This window comes from Theropithecus gelada, chromosome 6 (assembly GCF_003255815.1).
Source record: "Theropithecus gelada isolate Dixy chromosome 6, Tgel_1.0, whole genome shotgun sequence".
Lineage (NCBI taxonomy): Eukaryota > Metazoa > Chordata > Mammalia > Primates > Cercopithecidae > Theropithecus > Theropithecus gelada.
Window position 1 is genome coordinate 19469081 of NC_037673.1, and position 26023 is coordinate 19495103.

At 36.1% G+C, this 26023-nt stretch overlaps 1 protein-coding gene across 10 annotated transcripts in view; it reads right to left on the minus strand.

Annotated features, from left to right (window-relative positions):
* The window catches only part of CDH18 (cadherin 18), a 1123324-nt gene that overhangs the window by 34585 nt on the left and 1062716 nt on the right, over window positions 1–26023 (minus strand). For all 10 annotated transcript variants that reach the window (XM_025387876.1, XM_025387869.1, XM_025387867.1 and 7 more), the window contains 2 exons: window positions 24962–25083; window positions 1928–2045 (listed from right to left, as the gene is read on the minus strand). In XM_025387876.1, the coding sequence (XP_025243661.1) occupies window positions 1928–2045; window positions 24962–25083 (240 nt within the window). The remainder of the gene's footprint in view (window positions 1–1927; window positions 2046–24961; window positions 25084–26023) is intronic.

A 26023-nucleotide genomic window follows, 5' to 3' on the forward strand; every position in this document is an offset into this window, starting at 1 on the left:
AAAAAATTGGCCCACCGTGGTGGTGGGCGCCTGTAATCCCAGCTACTTGGGAGGCTGAGGAAGGAGAATCACTTGGACCTGGGAGGTGGAGCCTGCAGTGAGCCAAGATCACGCCATTACACTTCAGCCTGGGCAACAAGAGTGAAACTCCATCTCAAAAATAAATAAATAAATAAATAATTTAATTCACAAATTCCAGCTATAATAATCTTATATGAAGAACTTTTAATTAAGAATGTGGGATTTGGCCAGGCACAGTGGCTCATGACTGTATTCCCAGCACTTTGGGAGGCCAAGGAGGGTGGATCACCTGAGGTCAGGAGTTTGAGATCAGCCTGACCAACATGGTGAAACCCTGTCTCTACTAAAAATAATAATTAAAACAAACAAACAAACAAACAAAAAACAAAAACAAAACTAGCCAGGCGTGGTACAAGAGTGAAACTCCCTCTCAAAAAAGAAAAAAAAAAAAAAAAAAAGAATGTGGGATTCAACAATAGCAAAATTATTCTGTTTTTCTAAAGTACATTCAGAGTTATATTTATGTGGGTTAAATAGGTTGAATTGAACATATCTTCAAATCTAAGTCGAATATGTTATCAAATTTAAATTATTTTAAAACATAAAATTTTTATTGGAATAGAAAAAAAAATGCAACTGAAACATAAGTGCATGGCTCAACATATGATCCCAATCTCCTAAGGAAGCAAATTAAATAACCTCTGCCAAATTATACAATTCTTTGAAATGTGGAAAAATATGATTTTTTCACGAGTTTCACATATTTAATCATACTAAGTATATTTGAATTATAAGACAGCCTGTTCTAATGTAAGTAAATGTACAATAGTCAGTTAAATGCAATTTGTCATACACTAACATGCACAAATATTTATTCCCATAAGCAGAGCTGACCTAGGGCCACTTAAAATGTGAGAGACAATTAAGCTTTAAATGTTCATATAAATCTTATGGCTTTGTGCACATTCTGATCCTTTTTTATATTTAAAGATGTTTAGGGGAAATGGGAAAAATGCTTTTGGCAGGTTGTCATTTAGTGACCTCCATTTGAAAATCTTCTCCCGGAAGTAAAGAGAGAGGGAATTCAATGTTTACTGAAAACGTATGTGCCACTGTTTTCTTCATGTCATTCTGAGGCAACTGTTAAATTCCAAATAGCAGCATATTCAGATCAACATAATCAAATATATAGTTTGGAGAAAGAAAAAGTTGATCCTAATCAGAAAATTGGACATACCGTATAGCTTAATGTTTCCCTAAGGTATGAAGAATGACTTACATGGAACCTTGAGAAATGTACCAAAGAGGACATCTAAATAATGAAGGAACTTCCGTAGTTACTAAATTATAGGATTATTTTTAACCACACAATACAGAAGGCTAAATAAAAATGATTCAAAAATTTCCAAAATACTCTGCATACTTGTGCATATCTTTCTATGCATATTTTGGACAATGTTCATAATAAGAGGAAATATAATTTGTACAGCACATCTTGATAGTCTTGCTCATACAAGATGATTGCAAGCATTGCATTTCCTTTAGTAACTGTCTCTAGGATATATTTTTCATTTTTCCTAATTTGAATATTTTCTACCTCCAAGCAGTAGCAGCAGCTCTCATAAACAAGTTTGTCAGCTAAGATTTCTCTTAAAATTTGCCCAAGAGCATATTACATGTATATTTCTTGTTTAAATAGATGCTTCTGAATAAATTCAATGAAAATTATTTGTACATATGGCTCAATTTTAAATACAAGCTATTCACAGATCATAACACAGCAGCATCAAACTGACTTTGAATGCTGATTTGCAAGATGTTTGTGAGTATATAAGAATAAAGCCTATTCCATATAAGGTCAAAGCAGAAACCACATAGATAAACAAATATGTGTATATATGTTCACCTTCATTGTCCTTCAGAGTGAAGTTTGGATTTACAGGCAGGTGTTCATCAAGAAAGAAGTTAAACCTTGGTCCATTGGCAAAATCATCTTTATCAGTGGCACTGATGGTGTGAATAACCTAAAGAAAAGACAAACAGTAAACAGTAAATTTAATTTTGCTTGTTCTCTTGATGTTAATTACATTGTATTCTTTCTGTTTAAAAATATTTTTAGAAGATCTTTTCTTCCAACTTGAGTTTTTTTTTTTTTTTTTTTTTTTTTTTTCAAATTCAGGTCATATAATGATGAATTAAATTGCTCTATCCTACATTCGATTTTAGGAAAAACATGGTATATAATTTCTAAACATTCATCACACTTTATTTTCTAGCATTGCACACACATTGATTTTATTTTTTTCTTAATAAGCCATGGTACTGTGGGGTCAATTCGATGCAATGTTTTCACATGAACACCTGTTGGAAGAGACATAAAATATTGTTTGCACAAATATAAACAACCCAGTGTTGATTCAGAGCAGTTGATCAGTGTATGTTGGTCTAAGCAGTAAATGCAAGAACAGTGGAGTCTTGGTTTTATTATTTTTTTCAAGAAGCCTTTAAGATCATGATCTAGTCCCTGTATATTACAGATGAGGAGCCTGAATCCTGGAAGGATGGTGATGTGCCCCAAATCTCTAAAATAATGGCAGAGGCAATACAAGACCCTCAGTGATTTATGAATAACTTCTCCTCTCTAATGCTCAGGAGAAGGCAATTATTTAGAATCTGGACTTAATGTACACTAAAAAGCAGAGTAAGATAGATTTTATGGTGGCCCAAGAGAAGAACACGCATTTCAATAAGTATGGTCAGTCTGCTCTTAAAAAATAAATATCAAAATAAACAGACAAAAAGATATTTTCCTCTTTTGAAAATTATTATCGTAATGCTTAGGTGTCTTCATTCAACCCTTTCCTTAGAAAAACGAGAAACAGAGAGAAGATAGTGCTGTGAAAACAGTATTTCCTCCTTCTGACATACATTGTATCCATTTTAGAAACTAATGTCATTTCTTAGAATATTATACTTAATTTCAACCAGTTCAATATTTTACAAGGGAGGTAATTCACCAAAGGATATCACAGTTAAAACCTAAATTTTTCTCTATGTTCTGAGCCCACTGGTTTGTCAGAAAGATGAGGAGGAAAATAAAAGTACCGAGAAGTGGGGGTAAGTGAGTGTAAAACCAGAAAAGCATATGTTTTCAAGAAGTGACAGTGAAGAAAGTACTTGAGGATATAAAAAGAGATCAGCTTCCTCACTATGTTTACTGGGCTCACTCTTTCACCTCCTTTCCATCACTGCTCGAAAGACACATGTTTAGCAAGTTACTATGTGCTCCTTACCCCTGCCTCCATCTCCAAATAAGTCTCTATCCTTCTCGATTTCCTTCTATATTTATTTATAAGCTGAAAATCTTATGGTTTTCTTTTTTCCATTGAAGTACAACTAGTCTCTGGATAGACTGTTTTTCCCCTTGTTTTCACTTGGAGTAGGGGGATACATTGATGGATAATCAGATACATTGTGACCATTCCAGTGCTGCCTCATCTGAGGAACATACCTACAATGGCTACACATTAGTTACTTAATATAAAATTGAAATAAAATGTCAATATTTTAAGTTTTTTAAGGGTTAAGTAAGTATTTAAGCAGGCATCACATACTCCATCACTTCCTCCCATACATACAAATATATAATGTTACCTCACCTTTCCCCCCTTTTTTATAAAACAAATGTCCTGTCTCCTTGCTCTTGAATTTTAGTGATTCTCCAGGGAGTGACCCTATTTTCTCCACCATACCTTATAACATACTGATATAGTTGCAAGTTTGCTTTTTATCCAATATTAGAAATTTGGAGTAGGTTGGTGAAGAACATTTCATGTGAGTTAACTGAGCTAGTTTATGGTTTCTGTTATCACTGCTGTGGGATTATTGTTTTCTTTATTATTCATTTCAAAGTTAGCATATATATCATTTTAATTATTTAATATTTTTACAAATATGAGCTTGCTATATCTGTTAAACTCTGATATCATTCATATTCTGTTGTGTTTGTAAGGCATCTCTTTCACTTTTTTACAGATGATTTTAAATGCAAATTGAACAGAAAGCTCACATATGACAATTGTGTTCTTTTAAGAGAGAAACTCCTGGTCTCTACATAAAAAATGAGGATTTGATTATCATGTTTTGTTTAACAATGTCCCAATCATCTGGAACTCTTATAGAATTGCTGATAATGTATCTAAGCTTAAATTTTTATTAATCATATTTCTGAAAAAAAAAATGTTGCCAAAACCTAGAACGTTAGTCTGACTTCGTCTGAAATTCTGTAATATTTGCTTGGTCTGTGCTCTGTATTGGTATGTTCAATTTTTCTGTTTTACAAATCACCTTGTCTCTTTCGTTAGGTAATAGAATTTACATTCATTGTTACTTTAGACTTTCTTTAGAAAAAATACTTGAGAAGTTAACATATTTATGATTTTTAGAAGTTATAAACTTCTGGCAGATATCTAGATAATTGCCAGGTTTCCATCAGCAATATTTTCTATCCCTTTGTCAGAATTGTGATTTATAGCCACTGTGTTACCTTGTTATCTCTTTGTCCAATTGCTTTAGTAATGTAAAATCCCTAACGATATCTTTTTTGATTCTTGTGTCTTCTAATTGAATCCAAATGCTATTTATCATATATACATGATCTAATTAGTGCATAGAATGGTTATTTATTTTGAAAGATATCAAATAAATTATATTACAAATTTAGTCTACATTACAAAAGCAAAGAGTGAAAAAAAATAGACAGTTGCTATTTATAAATAATTACCAGGGAGCATTTTTGATATCTACAAAGAAATGTATCCACTTTTAAAAATATCAATTGTCTGTTAATACTAGAGTACTTTATTAGGGAAAAGTCAGTATCACAAATATATAAAATTTGTCTAATCTAATACCATAATGTTAGATTTGGCAAATGAACTTGCTTGGCTTAAGCATTTTACATTTTAAAAAGAAAGTTCTTTCTTTTCTTTTCTTTCTTTCTTTTTTTTTTTTGGCAGAGACTCACTCTATAACTCAGGCTGGAGTGCCAGAAGCACAGAAGCACAGTCTCTCAATCTCAGCTCACTGTAACCTTCACCTCCTGGGTTCTAGTGATTCTCATGTCTCAGCCACCAAGTAGTTGGGATTACAGGTGTGAGCCATCATGCCCAATTAATTTTTGTATTTTTGGTGGAAATAGGGTTTTGCCATGTTGGCCAGGCTAGTCTAGAATCCCTGGCCTCAAGTGATCTGCCCGCCTTGGCCTCCCAAAATACTGGGATTACAGGTGTGAGCCACTGTACCCGGCCAAGAATATTCTTAACTCAGAAATAGAAAAACAAATACCACATGTTCTCACTTACAAATGGAAGCTAAACAATGGGGACAAATGAACAGAAAGATGAAAATCACAGACAACAGCGACTCCAAAAGGGCAGAGAATGGGAATGGGAGAGTGTTGAAAAATAACTTGTTGATCACAATGTTCACCATTTGAGTAATGCATACACTAGAGGCTCAATCAATCCCAGCACTTTGGGAGGCCAAGGCGGGTGGATCACGAGGTCAGGAGATCGAGACCAGCCTGGTTAACATGGTGAAACCCCATCTCTACTAAAAATACAAAAAAATTAGCTGGGTGTGGTGGAGGGCGCCTGTAGTCCCAGCTACTCAGGAGGCTGTGGCAGGAGAACGGTGTGAACCCAGGAGGCGGAGCTTGCAGTAAGCCTAGATCGTGTCACTGCACTCCAGCCTTGGTGACAGAGTGAGACTCCATCTCAAAAAAAAAAAAAAAAATGCCCATGTAACCTCTCAAAAAGAAATTTTTTAGAAGACATAGTATCCTGTTTAATCAATGCATCTGCTTCATAATACAATCTTTAATAGTATCTGCACACATTTATTTGATAACATCAACTTTTGTTATTTAAATGAGCTTGATTTTTGACAGTAAAGAATCTCTATTGACCTAGTTAATTTTTTCATGCAAAGTTATATGGTTAATAATTGTATGTGGTGGAAGCATATAATGTTATGCAATAAAATTTCTTTTATGTGTTATTTTTGTACGTTTATTTACAATGAAAGAAGGAATACAGAGGAAATTTAATATGCATAAAATAGAATAGACTCCCTTTATTTTTTCAATGTTTCTACTTTAGGCATATCTAATTTTTTCTAAATTCATTCTACTTTGGGAACTGTCTTCAAATTTCATGCATGTATGCCTTTCTTTTTAATATTTTTCTCAGGCAATATACTTAAAAGTTTTTTTTTTTTAGAACAGGAAAATATATTAACTTAGAGAACTATATTGTTGCAGTTTACATTAGTATCACAATTTGCCTGAACTCTGCTATTACATGGGGATTAAACTTTCATAAAAAGCCAATCTCTTTGCCATAGCTACATTCTGATACGTTTAGATGTGCAGCATTCATAATAGAAATACCCGTAATTCTAAAAGCAATTGTCATTGAAAGAGGAACTGTCACACAGCCTGGCAATACAAATACACTTCAGAAAACTGATTTCGCCAATTGTTGTTTAAATAGAGTTTCTTATTCCAACTCTGCATCAGAATGCATCGGATTTCTTCAAAAGTGTTTTCAATATATGATTAAAGGAGTCAAATACTAGGACACTAAAGAATACAGATTTGGGCTATTTAACTCTGTAATGGGTTAATCACACAAGTAGAGCACATACACTGGTAATGATTTGTCTAAATGTGAGTGCCACAAGCTACACTTTCAAACAATCTTTTCTTCCATCAATTAAAGCTTAAATTTATTTTGGTGGAAGAGGTGAAAACAAATACACAAGCAACAGCATAATAAGTTCAGTTATCGTACGATCTTATCTAAAATCGTTCAATGGTAAAGGCAACAATGGTAGCTAAATGTATAGTGTTTTGAAGTGCAAAAAGGTGTAACCACATAATCAACTAACAAAACTTAATCAAAAAAGTGTAGTAACATCAAATGCTAAGTGTAGTAATTACCTTTTTGATATGGTTAGGTTTTGTGTCCCCACTAAAATCATGTTGAATTATAATCCCCATAATCCCCATAATCCCCACATGTCAAAGGAGAGACCAGGTAGAGGTAATTGGATCATGAGGGGGGCTTTCCCCATGCTGTTCTCCTGATAGTGAGTTCTCAAGAGATATGATGGTTTTGTTGTTCTTGTTGTTCTTGTTGTTGTTTGTTTTGTTTTGTTTTTCGAGATTGGGTTTTGCTCTTGTTGCCTAGGCTGGAGTGCAGTGGTGCGATCTCAGCTCACTACAACCTACACCTCCTAGGTTCAAGTGATTCTCCTGCCTCAGCCTCTCAAGTAGCTGGGATTACAGGCACCCGCCACCATGCCTGGCTAATTTTTTGTATTTTTAAAGAGATGGGGTTTCGCCATGTTGGGCAGGCTGAACTCCTGACCTCAGGTGATCTGCCTGCCTTAGCCTTCCAAAGTGCTGGGATTACAGGCATGAGCCAACACACCTGGCCAATCTGATGGTTTTATAAGTTTATCCCCCATCTCTCAGCACTTCTCTTTCCTGCAGGATTGTGAAGAAGGTGCCTTGCTTCCCCTTGGCTTTCCTCCATGATTTTAAGTTTCCTAAGGCCTCCCTAGCCATGCTGAACTGTGAGTCAATTAAACCTCTTTCCTTTATACATTATCATGTCTCAAGCAGTTCTTTACAGCAGTATGAAAACAGACTAATACAGTAAATTGGTACCATGGAGCGTGGGGGACTGATATAAACATACCAAAAAATGTGGAATTGACTTTGGAACTGGATAAGAGGGAGAGATTGGAACAGTTTGGAGGGCTTAGAAGACAGGAAGATGTGGGAAGGTTTGGAACTTTCTAGAGACTTGTTGAATGGCTTTGACGAAAATGTGGATGGTGATATGGAAAATGAAGTCCAGGCTGAGGATGGAGAAGAGGAACCTGTTGGAAACTGGAATAAAAGTGACTCTTGCTATGCTTTAGCAATGAGACTGGTGGCATTGTGCCCCTGCTCTAGGGATCTGTGAAAGTTTGAGAGAGATGATTTAGGGTATCTAGTGGAAGAAATTTTTAATAGCAAAGTGTTCAAGATATAACTTGGGTGCTCTTAAAATCATTCAGTTTTATACATTTCAAAGGGATGGTTTAAATTCGGAACTTACGTTTTAAAGGGAAGCAGAGCATAAAAGTTTGGAAAATTTGAAGCCTGATAATGCAATAAAAAAGAACAACCCATTTTCTGAGGAGAAATTCAAGCTGGCTGCAGAAAGTTGCATAAGTATCAAGGAGCTGTATGTTAATCACCAAGACAATGGAGAAAATGTCTCCAGGGCATGTCAGAGGTCTTCACGGCAACCCCTCCCATCAGGAACCTAGAGGCCTAGGAAGAAAAACTGGTTTTGTGGGCCAGCCCAGGACCCTGGTGCTTTGTGCAGGGCTTGGTGCCCTGCATCCAAGCCACAGCTAAAAGGGGCCAATACACAGCTCGGGCCATTGCTTCAGAGGGTGCAAGCCCCAAGCCTTCGTGGCTTACATGTGGTATTGGACCTGCAAGTGCTCAGAAGCCAAGAATTGAAGTTTGGGAGCCTCCACTTAGATTTCAGAGGATCTAAGGGAATGCTGGGATGTCCAGCAGAAGTCTGCTGCAGGGCTGGAGCCCTCAAGGAGAATGGCTACTAGGGCAGTGTTGAGGGGAAGTTTGGGGTTGGAGCCCCCACAACAGAGTCCCCAATGGGGCACTGCCTAGTGGAGCTGTGAGAAGAGGGCCACTGTTATTCAGATCCCAGAATGGCAGATCCACCAACAGCTTACACTGTGTGCCTGGAAATGCTGCAGACACTCAATGCCAGCCCTTTAAAGCAGCCAGGAAAAGGCTGTACCCTGCAAAGCCACTGGAGCTGAGCTGCCTAAGGCTGTGGGAGGCCACCTCTTGCATCAGCGTGACCTGCATGTGAGACATGGAGTAAAGGGAGATCATTTTGGAGCTTTAACATTTGACTGCACTGCTAGATTTTGGACATGCCAGGGGCCTGTATCCTCTTCCTTTTGGCCAATTTCTCCTATTTGGAATGGGTGTATTTACCCAATGCCTGTAGACCCATGGTACCTAGAAAGTGACTAACTTGCTTTTGATTTTACAGGCTCATAGGCAGAAAGGACTTGCCTTGTCTCAGATGAGACTTTGGACTTGGACTTTTGGGCTAATGCTGGAATGAATTATAACTCTGGGGGACTGTTGGGAAGGCATGATTGGTTTTGAAATGTGAAAGGGACATTAGATTTGAGAGGGGCCAGGGTAGAATGATATGGTTAGGCTTTGTGTCACCATCCAAATCTCATCTTCATTTATAATCCCCATATATCAAGGGAGAGATTAGGTGGAGGTAATTGAATCATGGGGATGGTTTCCCTCATGCTGTTTTTGTGATGGTGAGTGAGTTCCAAGAAGATTTGATGGTTTTATAAGAGGCTCTTTCCCCGTCACTCAGCACTTCTCCTTCTTGCTGCCTTGTGAAAAAGCTGCCTTGCTCCCGCTTTGCCTTCCGCCATGAGTGTAGGTTTCCTAAGGTGTCCCCAGTCGGTAGTCCTTTATAGCAGTATGAAAATGAACTAATACACTTTTGAAAATAAGTATCAAATAAGTTTCCTAAGGACTCCCCAGTCACGATGCTCTGTGAGTTCATCTTTCCTTTATAAATTACCCAGTCTCCGGAAGTCCTCTTTCCTTTATAAATTACCCAGTCTCTCGAAGTCCTTTATACCAGTTTGAAACTGAACTAATACATTTATGAAAATAGGTAACAAATACATAAAGAAAGGAGGAATCCTATGTAAATAAACAGTTAATGAGACTTACCAAAGAAAAAGCAAGTTGTCAGAGATACATCCCTCTCCAAAAAGTATCAAATAGAATAAGAATAAGGTAACTGAATGCATAGAATAAGGTAAATCATATTTAGAGGACAGAATAAGATATGCATAGAATAAGATAACTCATGCATAGAATAAGGTAACTCATATTTAAAGGAGTTTGAAACTTATTTAGTCCTATATTTATAGAATTTCAGTCTTGGAAGGGCCCCGAAATTCTGACATTTGTCTTTATTTTGGAGATGAAGAAAGCACCTGTTAATGTCGAATAATATCATTTCTTAGACATGCTGTAGAGCTTTTGCAGTCAATGCAGGGGGTAAAACAAAGGACCCATAGCAGCAATGTCACATTGGGAAGGCAGCAAGTCCTATGGAGAATGGATAAGTGAACCTATCTCATGAGAAAGTGGTGGAAAATATCAGAGGTCAACAGAAAAATTCAGGGCCATAGGCCAGAAAACTGAGACTGGAGTATTAAATTTGGGAGCAGATGTTCACATACAGAGAAAATAAGTATCAATTGAGCCAAGAGCAAGGGCTGGGTGTTATTGACCCAGATTTGCAGCAGACTACATAGGTAGCATTGGACTAGCAACCATTGTTGTGTCACATTATGAGAATATACTTTAACCTTAAAGCTTTGAAATAATCTTGAAATTTAAAAATAAAATTTACATGCTTATTTAAATGAATGTTTGAAATTATAATTAGTTAGAAAACAATGTCTGATGCAAACATAAGTCCATGCCTGGTTATTTACATCATATTTCAAATGACATTTTAAATTTACCAGTTTTAGATCTCTGAGTAATCTAAACATCATGGAAATAGCCGGGTGTGGTGGCTCACGCCTGTAATCCCAGCACTTTGGCAGGCCGAGGCGAGTGGAACAACTGAGGTTGGGAGTTCATGACCAGTCTGACCAACATGGAGAAACCATGTCTCTACCAAAAATACAAAATTAGCCGGGTGTGGTGGTGCATGCCTGTAATCCCAGCTACTCGGGAGGCTGGGGCCGGAGAACTGCTTGAACCCAGGAGGTGGAGGTTGTGGTGAGCCAAGATTGTGCCATTGCACTCCAGCCTGGGCAACAAGAGCGAAACTCAGTCTCAAAAAAAAAAAAAAAATCATGGGAATAAAGATTCATTGAGGCAAAGCACCTAAGTTTTAAGAGTTGCCTTCTAGAGAGAAAGTAGTTGAGTGCTAACAAGGGTAACATTTATTCTTACGCGTCTTATTTTTAATGTGGTGGCAAATGGTCTACTGTTTCAAGTTAATTTTCTAATCGTTTGTGGTAAGAGAAGTCCAAATAACATGTTTACATTGACTTGTTATTTAGCAAATTTGCTAATTTCATTAAAAAATTCTACCCATGTATAGCAGCATTGTCACTGTTGTTGCTGTTATTAATGGGTGTTGAATTTTCACAAATGCTTTGGATTCTCCTGATTAGGTAGGTTTTTATTTTTCATTGTCTCATTTTAAAATACTATTCTTTTTTGCTTTACATGGTTTACAAATATTTTATTTATGACATTTATTATATCTATGATTGTGGAGAGAATAGCTATAATTCCACTTTTACCTTTTGATGTTAAGGCTATACTGGCATCACAAAATGTGTAAAAAAATGGTCCTACCACCCTTTTTCTGAGCCCTTGAATGCCTTTTACAATTATTCTCATGATCTTTTTTAAATTTTTAGTAGAATTCACCATTAAAGCCATGAGAAGAGAATTTATTTGTGGAAAGGAAAGGTTTTTATTTATATATTTAATGAATTTAATAAATACAACCTTAATCAGGCTCAGTCCTTACTATTTTTATTATTATTATTATCATTATCATTATCTTTATTATTATTTTTGAGACGAAGTCTCACTTTGTCACTCAGGCTGGAGTGCAGTGGCATGATCACAGCTCGCTGCAGACTTGACCTCCAGGGCTCAAGGGATCCTCCCACTTAAGCCTCCCAAGTAGCTGGGATTATAGGCATGAGCCACCAAGCCCAGCTAAATCTATTCTTGTGTCAGCTTTGACAAACTTTACTTTTCTAAAAATATATGCATTATGTCTAAACTTTCAAATTTTAGTAAAATATGACATTGTAATACACAATTGGCTTTTGATATCTGTAGGATCTATAGTTATCACCTCTTGATTTTTTCCCAATATTCTTCATTTGTTCTATTTCTCTCTCTTTTGTCTTTAACAGATTACCAGGGACTTGCCTGTCTTTTCAAATAACTAAGCTGTGAACTTTTGAATGTTTTCTTTTGATTCATTTCATTACATTCATCTCATAAATTGTTATTCTCTCTCATTTTGATTAAATTGACTTATTTTTCTAACTTCTTAAGAATGATGCTTAGGCTTTCAATTTGCATTATTTATCTTATTATATGCATTTAAAATTATAAATTTCCCGTTAGTTATGGCTGAACCGTTTCCTAGAAATTTTAATATGGACTTATTTACATTATCATTTCATGTAACTAGTTTTTTCATTTAAGTTTGTTTTTCTTCATGGAATCTTTGTTTACTTAGAAATGCATTCCTTTATTTGCAATATGTATTTTGTTTTTGTTTTCATTTTATTATACTTTAAGTTCTAGGGTACATATGTACAACGTGCAGGTTTATTACATATGTATACATGTGCCATGTTGGTTTGCTGCACTCATTAATTCATCATTTACATTAGATATTTCTCCTAATGCTATCCCTTTCCCATCCCCCTACCCCATGACAGGCCCCAGTGTGTGATGTTCCCCACCCTGTGTCCAAGGGTTCTCATTGTCCAGTTCCCACCTATGAGTGAGAACATGCAGTATTTGGTTTTCTTTCCTTGCGATAGTTTGCTCAGAATGACAGTTTCCAGCTTTATCCATGTCCGTACAAAGGACATGAAGGCATCTTTTGTTATGGCTGCATAGTATTCCATTGTGTATATGTTCCACATTTTCTTAATCCAGTCTATCAATGATGGACATTTGGGTTGGTTCCAAGTCTTTGCTATTTTGAACAGTGCCACAATAAACATACATGTGCATAAGTATTTACAGTAACACAATTTATAATCCTTTGGGTATATACCCAGTAATGGGACCACTGGGTCAAATGTTATTTCTAGTTCTAGATCCTTGAGGAATTGCCACACTGTCTTCCACAATGGTTGAATTCGTTTATACTCCCGTCAACAGTGTAAAAGGTTCCTATTTCTCCACATTCTCTCCAACACCTGTTGTTTCCTGAATTTTTAATGATCGCCATTCTAACTGGTGTGAGATGGTATCTCATTGTGGTTTTGATTTGCATTTCTCTGATGAGCAGAGATGATGAGTATTTTTTCATTTGTCTATTGGCTGCATAAATGTCTCTTCATATCCTTTGCCTCCCCTTTATTTTTGAGACAGTCTCGCTCTGTCACCGAGGCTGGAGTGCAGTGGCACAATCTCGCCTCACTGCAAACTCCACCTCCTGGGTTCACGCTATTCTCCTGCCTCAGCCGCCAAAGTAACTGGGACTACAGGTGCCCAGCACCATGCCCAGTTAATTATTTGTATTTTTATTTTTTTTGTGCTTTTTAGTAGAGATGGGGTTTCACCATATTAGCCAGGATGGTCTCGATCTCCTGACATCGTGATTCACCCGTCTTGGCCTCCCAAAGTGCTGGGATTACAGGCATGAGCCACTGTGCCTGGTTCTTTGCCCCTTTTTGATGGGGTTGTTTGATTTTTTCTTGTAAATTTGTTTAAGTCCTTTGTAGATTCTAGATATTAGTCCTTTGTCAGATGAGTAGATTGCAAAAATTTTCTCCCATTCTGTAGGTTGCCTATTCACTCTGATGGTAGTTTCTTTTGCTGTGCAAAAGCTTTTTAGTTTAATTAGATCTCATTTGTCTATTTTGGCTTTTGTTGCCATTGTTTTTGGTGTTTTAGTCATGAAGTCCTTGCCCATGCCTATGTTATGAATGGTATTGCCCAGGTTTTCTTCTAGGGTTTTTATGGTTTTAGGGCTAACATTTAAATCTTTAATCCATCTTGAATTAGTTATTCTATAAGGTGTAAGGAAGGGATCCAGTTTCAGCTTTCTACATATGGCTACCCAGTTTTCCCAGCACCATTTATTAAACAGAGAATCCTTTCCTCATTTATTGTTTTTGTCAGGTTTGCCAAAAATCAGATGGTTGTAGATGTGTGGTGTCATTTCTGAGGCATCTGTTCTGTTTCATTGGTCTATATCTCTGGTTTGGTACCAGTACCATGCTCTTTTGGTTACTGTAGCCTTGTAGAATAGTTTGAAGTCAGGTAGCATGATGCCTCCAGCTTTGTTCTTTTTGATTAGGATTGTCTTGGCAATGAGGGTTCTTCTTTGGTTTCATATGAACTTTAAAGTAGGTTTCTCCAATTCTGTGAAGAAAGTCATCAGTAGCTTGATGGGGATGGCATTGAATCTATAAATTACCATGGGCAGTATGGCCATTTTCACGATATTGATTCTTCCTATCCATGAGCATGAGCATGGAATGTTCTTCCATTTGTTTGTATCCTCTTTTATTTCATTGAGCAGTGGTTTGTAGTTCTCCCTGAAGAGGTCCTTCACATCCCTTGTAAGTTGGATTCCTAGGTATTTTATTCACTTTGTAGCAATTGTGAATGGGAGTTCACTCATGATTTGGCCCTCTGTTGGTCTATTATTGGTGTATAGGAATGCTTGTTATTTTTGCACATTGATTTTGTATCCTGAGAATTTGCTGAAGTTGTTTATCAGCTTAAGAAGATTTTGGGCTGAGATGATGGGGTTTTCTAAATATACAGTCATGTCATCTGCAAACAGGGACAATTTGACTTCCTCTTTTCCTAATTAAATATCCTTTATTTTTTTCTCTTGCCTGATTACCCTCTGGCCAGAACTTCCAACACTATGTTGAACAGGAGTGGTGAGAGAGGGCATCCCTGTCTTGTGCCAGTTTTCAAAGGGAATGCTGCCAGTTTTTGCCCATTCAGTATGATATTGGCTGTGGGTTTGTCATAAATAGCTCTTGTTATTTTGAGATACATTCCATCAATACCTAGTTTATTGATAGTTTTTAGCATGAAGGGCTGTTGAATTTTGTCAAAGGCCTTTTCTGCATCTATTGAGATAATCATGTGGTTTTTGTCTTTGGTTCTGTTTATGTGATGGATTACATTTATTGATTTGCATATGTTGAACCAGCCTTGCATCCCAGGGATGAAGCCAACTTGATCTTGGTGGATAACGTTTTTGATGTGCTGCTGGATTCGGTTTGCCAGCATTTTATTGAGGATTTTTGCATTGATGTTCTTCAGGGATATTGGTCTAAAATTCTCTATTTTTGTTGTGGCTCTGCCAGGCTTTGGTATCAGGATGATGGTGGCCTCATAAAATGAGTTAGGGAGGATTCCCTCTTTTTCTATTGATTGGAATAGTTTCAGAAGGAATGGTACCAGCTCCTGTTTGTACCGCTGGTAGAATTTGGCTGTGAATCCATCTGGTCCTGGACTTTTTTTGTTAGTAGGCTATTAATTATTGCCTCAATTTCAGAGCTTGTTATTGGTCTATTCAGGGATTCAGCATCTTCCTGGTTTAGTCTTGGGAGGGTATATGTGTGCAGGAATGTATCCATTTCTTCTAGATTTTCTAGTTTATTTGCATAGAGGTGTTTATAGTATTCTCTGATGGTAGTTTGTATTTCTGTGGTATTGGTGGTGATATCCCTTTTATCATTTTTTATTGTGTCTATTTGATTCTTCTCTCTTTTCTTCTTTATTAGTCTTGCTAGTGGTCTAACAATTTTGCTGATCTTTAAAAAAAAAATCTCCTGGATTCAGTGAATTTCTGAACGGTTTTTTGCGTCTCTATCTCCTTCAGTTCTGCTCTGATCTTAGTTATTTCTTCCCTTCTGCTAGCTTTTGAATTTGTTTGCTCTTGCTTCTCTAGTTCTTTTCATTGTGATGTTAGGGTATTGATTTTAGATCTTTCCTGCTTTCTCTTGTGGGTATTTAGTGCTATAAATTTCCCTCTACACACTGCCTTAAAGGTGTCCCAGAGATTATGGTACGTTGTGTCTTTGTTCTCATTGATTTCAAAGGACATCTTTATTTCTGCCTTCATTTCGTTGTTTACACCCAGTAGTCATTCAGGAGCAGGTTGTTCAGTTTCAATGTAGTTGTGCGGTTTTAAGTGAGTTTCTTAATCTTGAGTTCTAATTTGATTGCACTCTGGTCTGAGAGACAGTTTGTTGTGATTTCTTTTCTTTTACATTTGCTGAGGAGTGCTTTACTTTCAACTATGTGGTCAATTTTGGAATAAGTACGTTGTGGTGTTGAAGAATTTATGTTCTGTTGATTTGGGGTGGAGAGTTCTGTAGATGTTTATTAGATCTGCTTGGTGCAGAGCTGAGTTCAAGTCCTGAATATCCTTGTTAACCTTCTGTCTCATGGATCTAATATTGACAGTGGGGTGTTAAAGTCTCCCATTATTGTTGTGTGGGAGTTTAAGTCTCTTTGTAGGTCTCTAAGGACTTGCTTTTTGAATCTGAGTGCTCCTGTATTGGGTGCATATATATTTTGCATAGTTAGATCTTCTTGTTGCATTGATCCCTTTACCATTATGTAATGGCCTTCTTTGTCTCTTTTGAGCTTTAAAGTCTGTTTTATCCGAGACTAGGATTGCAACCTCTGCTTTTTTTTGCTTTCCGTTTATTGGTAGATGTTCCTCCATGCCTTTATTTTGAGCCTATGTGTGTCTCTGCACATGAGATGGGTCTCCTGTATGCAGCACACTGATGAATCTTGACTCTTTATCCAATTTAGCAGTCTATGTCTTTTAATTGGGGAATTTAGCCCATTTACATTTAAGGTTAATATTGTTATGTGTGAATTTGATCCTGTCTTTATGATGTTAGCTGGTTATTTTCCCCTTAGTTTATGCAATTTCTTCCTGACATCCATGGTCTTTACAATTTGGCATGTTTTTGCAGTGGCTAGTACAGATTATTTAGTGCTTCCTTCAGGACCTCTTGTGAGGCAGGCCTGGTGGTCACAAAATCTCTCAGCATTTGCTTGTTTGTAAAGGATTTTATTTCTCCTTCACTTATGAAATTTAGTTTGGCTGTATATGAAATTCTGGATTGAAATTCTTTTCCTTTAAGAATGTTGAATATTGGTCCCACTCTCTTGTGGCTTGTAGAGTTTCTGCCAAGAGATCCGCTGTTAGTCTAAAGGGCTTCCCTTTGTGGGTAACCTTACCTTTTTCCCTGGTTGCCCTTAACATTTTTTCCTTCATTTCAACCTTGGTGAAACTGACAATTATGTGTCTTGGGGTTGCTCTTCTCAAAGAGTATTTTTGTGGTGTTCTCTGTATTTCCTGAATTTGAATGTTGCCCTGCCTTGCTAGGTTGGGGAAGTTCTCCTGGATAATATCCTGAAGTGTGTTTTCCACTTAGTTCCATTCTCCCTATCACTTTCAGGTATACCAATCAAATGTAGATTTGGTCTTTTCACATAGTCCCATATTTCTTGGAGGCTTTGTTCATTTCTTTTTACATTTTTTTTCTCTAAACTTCTCTTCTCACTTCATTTCATTCATTTGATCTTCAATCACTGATACCCTTTCTTCCACTTGATCGAATCAGCTACTGAAGCTTGTGTATGCATCACATGGTTTTTGTGCCACGGTTTTCAGCTCCATCAGGTCATTTAAGGTCTTCTCTACACTGTTTATTCTAGTTAGTCATTTGTCTAATCTTTTTACAAGGTTTTAGCTTCTTTGCGATGGGTTTGAACATCCTCCTTTGGCTCAGAGAAGTTTGTTATTACCGACCTTCTGAAGCCTACTTCTGTCAATTCATGAAATTCATTCTCCGTCCAGCTTTGTGCCATTGCTGGCAAGGAGCTGCGATCCTTTGGAGGAGAAGAGATACTCTGGATTTTAGAATTTTCCGTTTTTCTGCTCTGGTTTCTCCTGATCTTTGTGATTTTTATATACCTTTGTTCTTTGATGATGTTAATCTACAGATGGGGTTTCGGTGTGGATATCCTTTTGGTTGATGTTGATGCTACTCCTTTCTGTTTGTTAGTTTTCCTTCTAACAGTAAGATCCCTCAGCTGCAGGTCTGTTGGAGCTTGCTGGAGGTCTACTCTAGACCCTGTTTGCCTGGATATCACCAGCAGAGGCTGTAGAACAGCAAATATTGCAGAACAGCAAATATTGCTGCCTGATCCTTCCTCTGGAAGCTTCGTGTCAGAGGGGCACCCAGCTGTATGAGGTGTCAGTTGGCCCCTACTGGGAGGTGTCTCCCAGTTAGGCTACACAGGGGTCAGGGACTCACTTGAGGAGGCAGTTTGTCCGTTCTCAGATTCAGACATTGTGCAGGAAGAACCATTGCTCTCTTCAGAGCTATCGGACAGGGACATTTAAGTCTGCAGTAGTTTCTGCTGCCTTTTGTTCAGCTATGCCCTGCCCCCAGAGGTGGAATCTACAGAGGCAGGTAGACTTTTTTGAGCTGTGGTGGGCTCCACTCAGTTCGAGCTTCCAGGCCGCTTTGTTTACCTACTGAAGACTCATCAATGGCGGACGCCCCTCCCCCATCAGGCTGCCAGACTGCTGCGCTAGCTGTGAGTAAGGCTCCCTGGGCATGAGACCCACTGAGCCAGGTGCGGGATATAATTTCCCGGTGCGCCATTTGCTAAGAGCATTGGAAAAGCACAGTATTAAGGCGGGGATGTCCCGATTTTCCTGGTACAGTCTGTCACGGCTTCCCTTGGCTAGAAAAGGGAAAACCCCCAACCCCTTGCACTTCCCAGGTAAGACAATACCCCATCCTGCTTTGGCTCACACTCCATGGGCTGTCCGACTAGTCCCAATGAGATGAACCAGGTACCTCAGTTGGAAATGTGGAAATCACCCATCTTCTGCATCAGTCATGCTGGGAGCTGCAGAACTGATCTGTTCCTATTTGACCATCTTGGCAGGTCTTAGGTTACTTAGAAGTACATTCCTTTATTTGCAATATGATTTTTTAAGAAATAGTTTTTAATTATCATCTAGCTATACTTATTGTAATAAAGAAAAATGAGGCTGATTTTGTACATTATTAAATCTTGTGTGGTGGCCCAGCAGACAGTATAATTGTGGTCAATATTTTGTGCAAATTTTGAAAGAATGCATCATCTGAAGTTGGCATATTTGTCTATCAGTAAATTTTTATAACTGTAATGTTTAATTTTAATATTACTCAAATTTTATGTGAATATTCTTTCAGTTACTTGGAAAAGTGTATAAAATCTTTCAATTCAAAAATAGTTTGATTTGCTTATTTAGAGGCAGGATTGACAAGTATATATACATTTAAAATTGCTATTTCTACCCAGTGTACAGACTATATTTATCATAATGAAGTTTGCCTTTTTACATGTAATGTTTTCCCTTTGATAATTTTTATGTGTGTGTATAATTGCATAGGGATATTGATAAAGTTTCCATTAGAACTGTGTGTATAATTTCCTGTATTTTTTCTTTCAACTTTTTTCTCTCATATTTATAATACATCTCTTATAAGCAACACCTAATTGACTTTTAAGTCTATTCTGATAACAGGCACAATTTAATTTGAGTATTTAAGTGGTTTTATTTTAACATAAACACTGAAACACACTTTATATATTTCACATTTGTTCATGGTATTTCCACTTGTTCTATATAAATTTTTGTCTCATGTTTTGTTTTATGAAGTTCCACTAACATTACCCATTCAAATATTAAGTAATAAAATCTTTATTGTCCTTGTTTGTGTAATGAGATGAAACTATATTTCTACAGCAAATATGAAAAACTATCATTCTAACTTTGAGTTTTACAAACTTCATGCAAATTTCAGGATTATTTTGGCACTATTACATTAGTTATAATCTTCATATTTTGTTAGAATTTATGTTTAGCTTGGAAATGTGTCATTCTAGAATCCTTGAACATACATCCTATGTGAAATACTTTAAAAAAAATCTTTGTACTGTAACATATAGAAAACCATACACAGTAATTTTTCAAGTAATTGAGTTATTCTAATGTTAATGAATATTTTATAAACATAATTAAAATCAGGAATTAGAGCTTTAAACTTTGCCCTCTTTGGGATTAAGTATTTTTTAAAATTCCAATTTCTATCAGCTTGTTAGTTACATGTTCTTTTACTAATTTGATTGGTTAATTTATAAATTACAAAATAAATTTTCAACTTATAAATTTTATATAAATTAATAGATTATCAATTTCCTCAAAAGTTAGGAATTTAAAATATTTTAACTTCCCTTATCTCTTTCCTTTTTTATGATTTCTTAGACTATGTATACTCTCTATATTTTAAACCCTAGAAAACTTCGATTGCTTAGTTATTAATCATTTAGTTCTGCTTTGTTCTTTAATGTGTCTTGCCAATAGAGTTATTTTTGTTTTTACTCAAGAAAAGCTTTAATGGTGTTTCTGACTTAGGCTAAATAATGTTCACATTTTTGTTTGCCTAAATATGAGCTTTATTTGACTTTACTTTTGAGGAATATATTTGGTAGAAAAATAATATACGACTGTCAGTTATTTTCTAGTAGCCCTTGGGTGTTATCCTTTTATTGTTTCCCAGCTTTAATTTTTCCTCATGAAAATCTGATTTATTATTGTCCTTTTGAAGGTATTTTTTAAAATTTTTAATTAAAACTTCTATTTTGAGGTAATCGAAGATTTATAGGTAATTGTAAGAAATAATACTGAGAGATCTTATATACCTTTACCTACTTTCTCCCACAGGTAACATCTTGCAAAACAATGTCACAACCAAGATATTGACATTGATAAGAAGAACATATGAGCTTTTCCATCAGCATAAGGATATCTCCTGCTGCCATGTTATGGCCACACCCACTCTCTTCATCTTTACACTTGGACCCAACCTCTGGCAACTAATAACCTGTTCTCTATTTCTATAATTTTGTTATGGTAAAAATGCTATTTCAATGAAATTATACTTTATGGAAACTTTGGACATTGGCTCTTTTATTCACTCAGAACAATTTTCTAGAGATTCATCCAGGTTATTGCATGTATTAATTATTCATTCCTTTTCTTTGCTGAACCGTATTTCACGCTATGAATTTATCACAGTTTGCTTAATCGTTCATCTATTGAAGGATGTCTGTGTTGGTTCCAGTCTGGATTTATTAGAAATGAAACTGCTATAAATAATTTTGTACATTTGTTGTATAAACATAAAATTTCATATCTCTGTGGGAAATGCCCAAGAATATAGTTCTGAATTTTATGGTAATTGCAAATTTAATTTTTTATGAAACTGTCAAAATATGTTCCCGGGTAGCAGTGCCATTTTACACGTTCACCAATGATGCAGAAATGACCTAATTTCTCCACAATTTACCACAAAGTTTAGCTTTTATGATAGGCCTGTAGTGATATCACATTGTAGTTTTAATTTCTATTTACCCAATGTAAATAGAAATAAATTTTTAAAAAGATGTGGAATACCTTTGCATATGCTGGTTGGCTCTTTCTATGTCCTTGCCAGTAAATGTCTGTTCTTGTATTTTGCCCAATTTCAAATTGAATTTTATCTTCAGATTTTATTGTTGAGTTTTGAAACCTTTTCATAAAAACAAACTATAGGACTAAAAGTAGAAACTCTGTAGTTTGTCTTTTTATCATCTTAACAGATTTTAAGAGCAAAACTTTTAAATTTTGATGAAATTCAATTTATCACTGTTTCCTTTTATGACTCATGCTTTTGGTGTCAAGTCAAAGAATGCTTTGCCTCATCTTAGGTCCTGTGACTTTGATAGTGGTATCATATCTTTTTTTCTCTTGCTGCTTTTAATTTGCTAAAGTTTTACTTTCGTGCACTGAGGTAAATTTAGCTTTGTAGGCAGTATGCTTGGTGGTTTTGTTTCTCTTAAGTTTATTGAGTGTTTGACTTGATATTTCCATCAATTTGGAATAACTTTCAGCTATAATCATCTTAAATATTTTTTCAGTCCCATTCTTTCTCTCATATGCCTCTGAGAATTGAATAACTTGTATATTAGACTTGCATGTCCCATATGTCTCTCATATTCTTATTTATATTTTCTTTATCTTTTCATGCTTCAACATGGCTTTTTTATTCTGACCTACTTTCCAGTTCCCTTATTTTCTCTTGCACTATGTCTAAGTTGCTGTTATTACCAACAATTGAGCTACTGTATTTTCTTAAATTTAAATTTTCCAATTCCATTATTTTCTCTTCCACTATGTCTAAGTTGCTGTTATTACCAACAATTGAGATACTGTATTTTCTTAAATTTAAATTTTCCATTAGAATGTTTAACATTTTTTTCATTAACTGTGCTTTTATAATGTATTTCAAGAACATTATATTAGGATGTATGCATCTATTTTTAATAGAATTGAAAGAAAATTTGATAAATATTTAATAATGTATTTATACTATAAAATTACTTACTGGTTTTAAAATCATTGCATAGTAAAATACTTAAGCATATAAAATAATAATCTTAATATTTTAAGTGAATAAATTATATAAACCCTACAATGCTTTCAAATATAACTTTACCTTGTCCTCATTCATATTTATAATTTTCTCATGGGAAATGTTAAATTAATTAAGTAGAAGGCCATATCAGCCTGAGACTATCACTGTACTTTTAGCTTTTGTGTAACAAAATGCTACCTAGATTTGTTTGATGGTTAATATTGAGCGTCAACTTGATTGGACTGAAGGATGCAAAGTATTGTTCCTCGGGGGTCTGTGACGGTGTTACCAAAGGAGATTAATATTCGAGTCAGTGGACTAGGAGAGGCAGATCCACCCTCAATCTGGGTGGGCACAACCTAATCAGCTGCCAGACAGGCTAGAATAAAACAGGCAGAAGATGGAAGAGCAGACTTGTTGAGTCTTCCGGACTTCATCTTTTTCCCGTGCTGGATGCTTCCTGAACTCGAACATCGGACTCCACGCTCTTCAGCATTTGGATTCTTGGACTTAACACCAGTGGTTTGCCAGGGGATCTCAGTCCTTTGGCTACAGGCTGAAAGCTGCACTGTTGGCTTCCCTAATACTGAGGTTTAGGGAATCAGACTGGCTTTCTTGCTCCTTAGCTTGCACACGGCCTACTGCGGGACTTCACCTTATGATGGTGTGTGAGTCAATACTCCTTAATAAACTCCCTTTCATATATGCATCTATCTTATTAGTTCTGTCTTTCTAGAGAACTCTAACACATTATGTCAACTAAAAGAACCCTAACTTAGGAATATAATTTTAGTAAAAAATAGCTGGGTTTCAGGCAATTACAAGACAGCCAACTGGTCACTTTAGGCCCAAATAAAGCAAACACCTAGCTGTAGCCAATCAGGTCATTTCTCTACTTGGCTTCTGTGTTCAGCCTTTGAAAGCCTGTCGCTCACGATGCTGGATGGAGTTCTTTAAACTTCTTCTGATTCTGAGTGTAGCCCAATTTGTTACTCATTCTTTGCTTAAATAAACCCTTTTAAATGTATTATGTCTAGAGTTTTTTTTTATTTTAACAACAGTGAACATGAAAAAAGGTTTATGTTACAAAGCCAGCCATTCAGATATACATATATTTTTCCCTGACAGTATTAAAAATAAATAGGTAATGATTACTTTAGCAAGCCTCACTGATTGTCCTTCATACACGAATACAAAAAAGGATGCTTCTCAGGAGTATAATTTCAGCACAGGTTTCAAAATGACTTGGCATCATTTGGGAAGGGATACTCATTCTTGTTCACTACAGATAATAATAGAGTACTTTTGACTCAGAAAGGGTATATTTTGACCTATACCCTTTCCACTTCTGGATTCATCCAAAGCAGATAGATTTTAAGGTGTTGCTCCTGGAATGCACGCCTTTCTGTAATCCCTCCCCCTTCAGTGTGGGTATGACCTGTGTCTTGGTTCTGACAGAATATGGCAAATGTGTTGATGTGTCACTCACTTGATTACATTACATTATACGAGGCTGTTTTCCCTGCAGGCTTGCTCCTCTTATTTGCTTGATGAAATAACTGGACATATTGGGGAGGTCCAAATGGCAAGCAACTGGTGGTGGTATCTCAGAGATACGGGCAGCCTTGAGGAGTAAAGGAAAGTCTTGACTTTTTCAGGTCTGTATTAGAGAGAAACTGAATGTTCCCAACAGCCCTATGAACTTGGAAGAGATCCCCAAGCCTCGGGCGAGAAAACAGCCCTAGCAGACACCTTGATTAGAGTCTTGCGAGACCTCTGCAAAGACCAAGCTAAGCCATGCACAAATTTCTGACCTATAGAAACTGTGAGATAATAAATGCATTTTGTTTCAAGTTGTGGATTTTGTGTAATTGCTTATACAGCAGAAAAACAAATACACAACCCCTTTCAGCCTCCTACTTGCTCTATTTGCTATAGGCAACCAGACTTCCAAATTGCCTTGCTTCTTTAACTAGATGCCACACGACATCCAGCCTCTTGCCCCATGTTCCAGATCCATCTTCACTCTCACCACCTTATTACTACATATACACTCTTCATGTTTTTAAAATTGAATCATCATTTAGTATCAGTATCACTCAATCATCGTTCCTGTGTCACTCCTGCAGATCCTCCAAAATAGACAGAGCTATCCCTCTGACACAATCAAATCCATCAGCCTCATTAAGAGGAAAACATTTGCTATTTCCTCCTCATTTAAAGTAGGGTTGGACATAAAGCATTCAATATCATTTTATTGGTATAATTTGTGCAGCATTCATGAATGAATTCATTTTTCTGAGTTACATTCGGATCCAAAGAAAATTCAATTGCTATGATTCTCCAAAAATTATTTGGTACTTAAAATAAAGCTTTATGAAATTAGTTTCACTGAGTACAAAATTACACTGTGGGCTTTGGGGGATTATACCTAAGAATAATAAAAATAAAGCCGCTTGCATTTATTCCATTCAAATGAGGAGGAAGGAAACAATTAACTTACCTGGCCAGGCTTAGAATTTTCACAGACAACAATATCATATTCCCTGGCAAGTTCGGGTGGATTGTCGTTGACATCCAGAACTCTAATACCCACTGTGACATGGCTCAGCAAATCAGGATTATCTGCAAAATACACAGGAATGTATTTAGTATTTCGATGCACACTTTAGAGGCTCGGTTTAAAACAAATCTCTTTAATACTGCAGCTTGTCACTGGTTCCATATGCTGCAGCAGGACTTTTGGCAAACGACAACTTTATGAAGGTGTTCTTTGCTAGAACTCATTAACTCACAGGAAAATGAAAAATGAACACCATGGCATGACATGAATGCCAAAATGATATTTTGTCATATCAAGGAAATTACATGTTATCAGGGACTCGAGTGGCAGAAAGTTGTCAGAATTCATTGTATGCTGTCAGAGTCTACAGGATGAACAATTGGTTTCATCATTAATCTAAGAAAAACACAGCAGCTGGTAAAAAAACAATCACATAATCTTTTAAAAAGTCTAATGTTCAAATCTAACTAAACTCAAAGAAAACAAAAAATAAATTTATTTGCACAAAGGATCATTTTCTTATGGTAGGATATATGTAGTGTGTGATGTTGAGTCATACTTGAGGAAAATAAAGAGTAATTGAAGTCAAAATTTAGTATGAGATTCACACATGAAATTGACATGTAACTCTGGGAGATATCAAAATATATTCAATACTTGCAAATCCATCTTAAACCAAGTCTTTTCATTTTTTCAGTGGGTTTATTAATTCTGAGATGTAACAAAAATGTAAATGTCTGGTTTATTTTACAAGTCAAAGCTAGAGATTCAGAATACATAATGAACAAATTAAATCTCTCTGTCTGGCTTTCTCTCTGCTAATGTATCTGCCATTCTCTGAAACAATTCAAATTTAAATTATAACAACATACTAATACATTAATAATAAGACTAGTTAAAAAGATATAACAATATTAGAAAAAAGGGAATAAATACTTATAGAGAAGTTATTCACGATGGTAAGAAAAGATATGGTTTAAAAAGTATCTTAAGTAGCTCTAA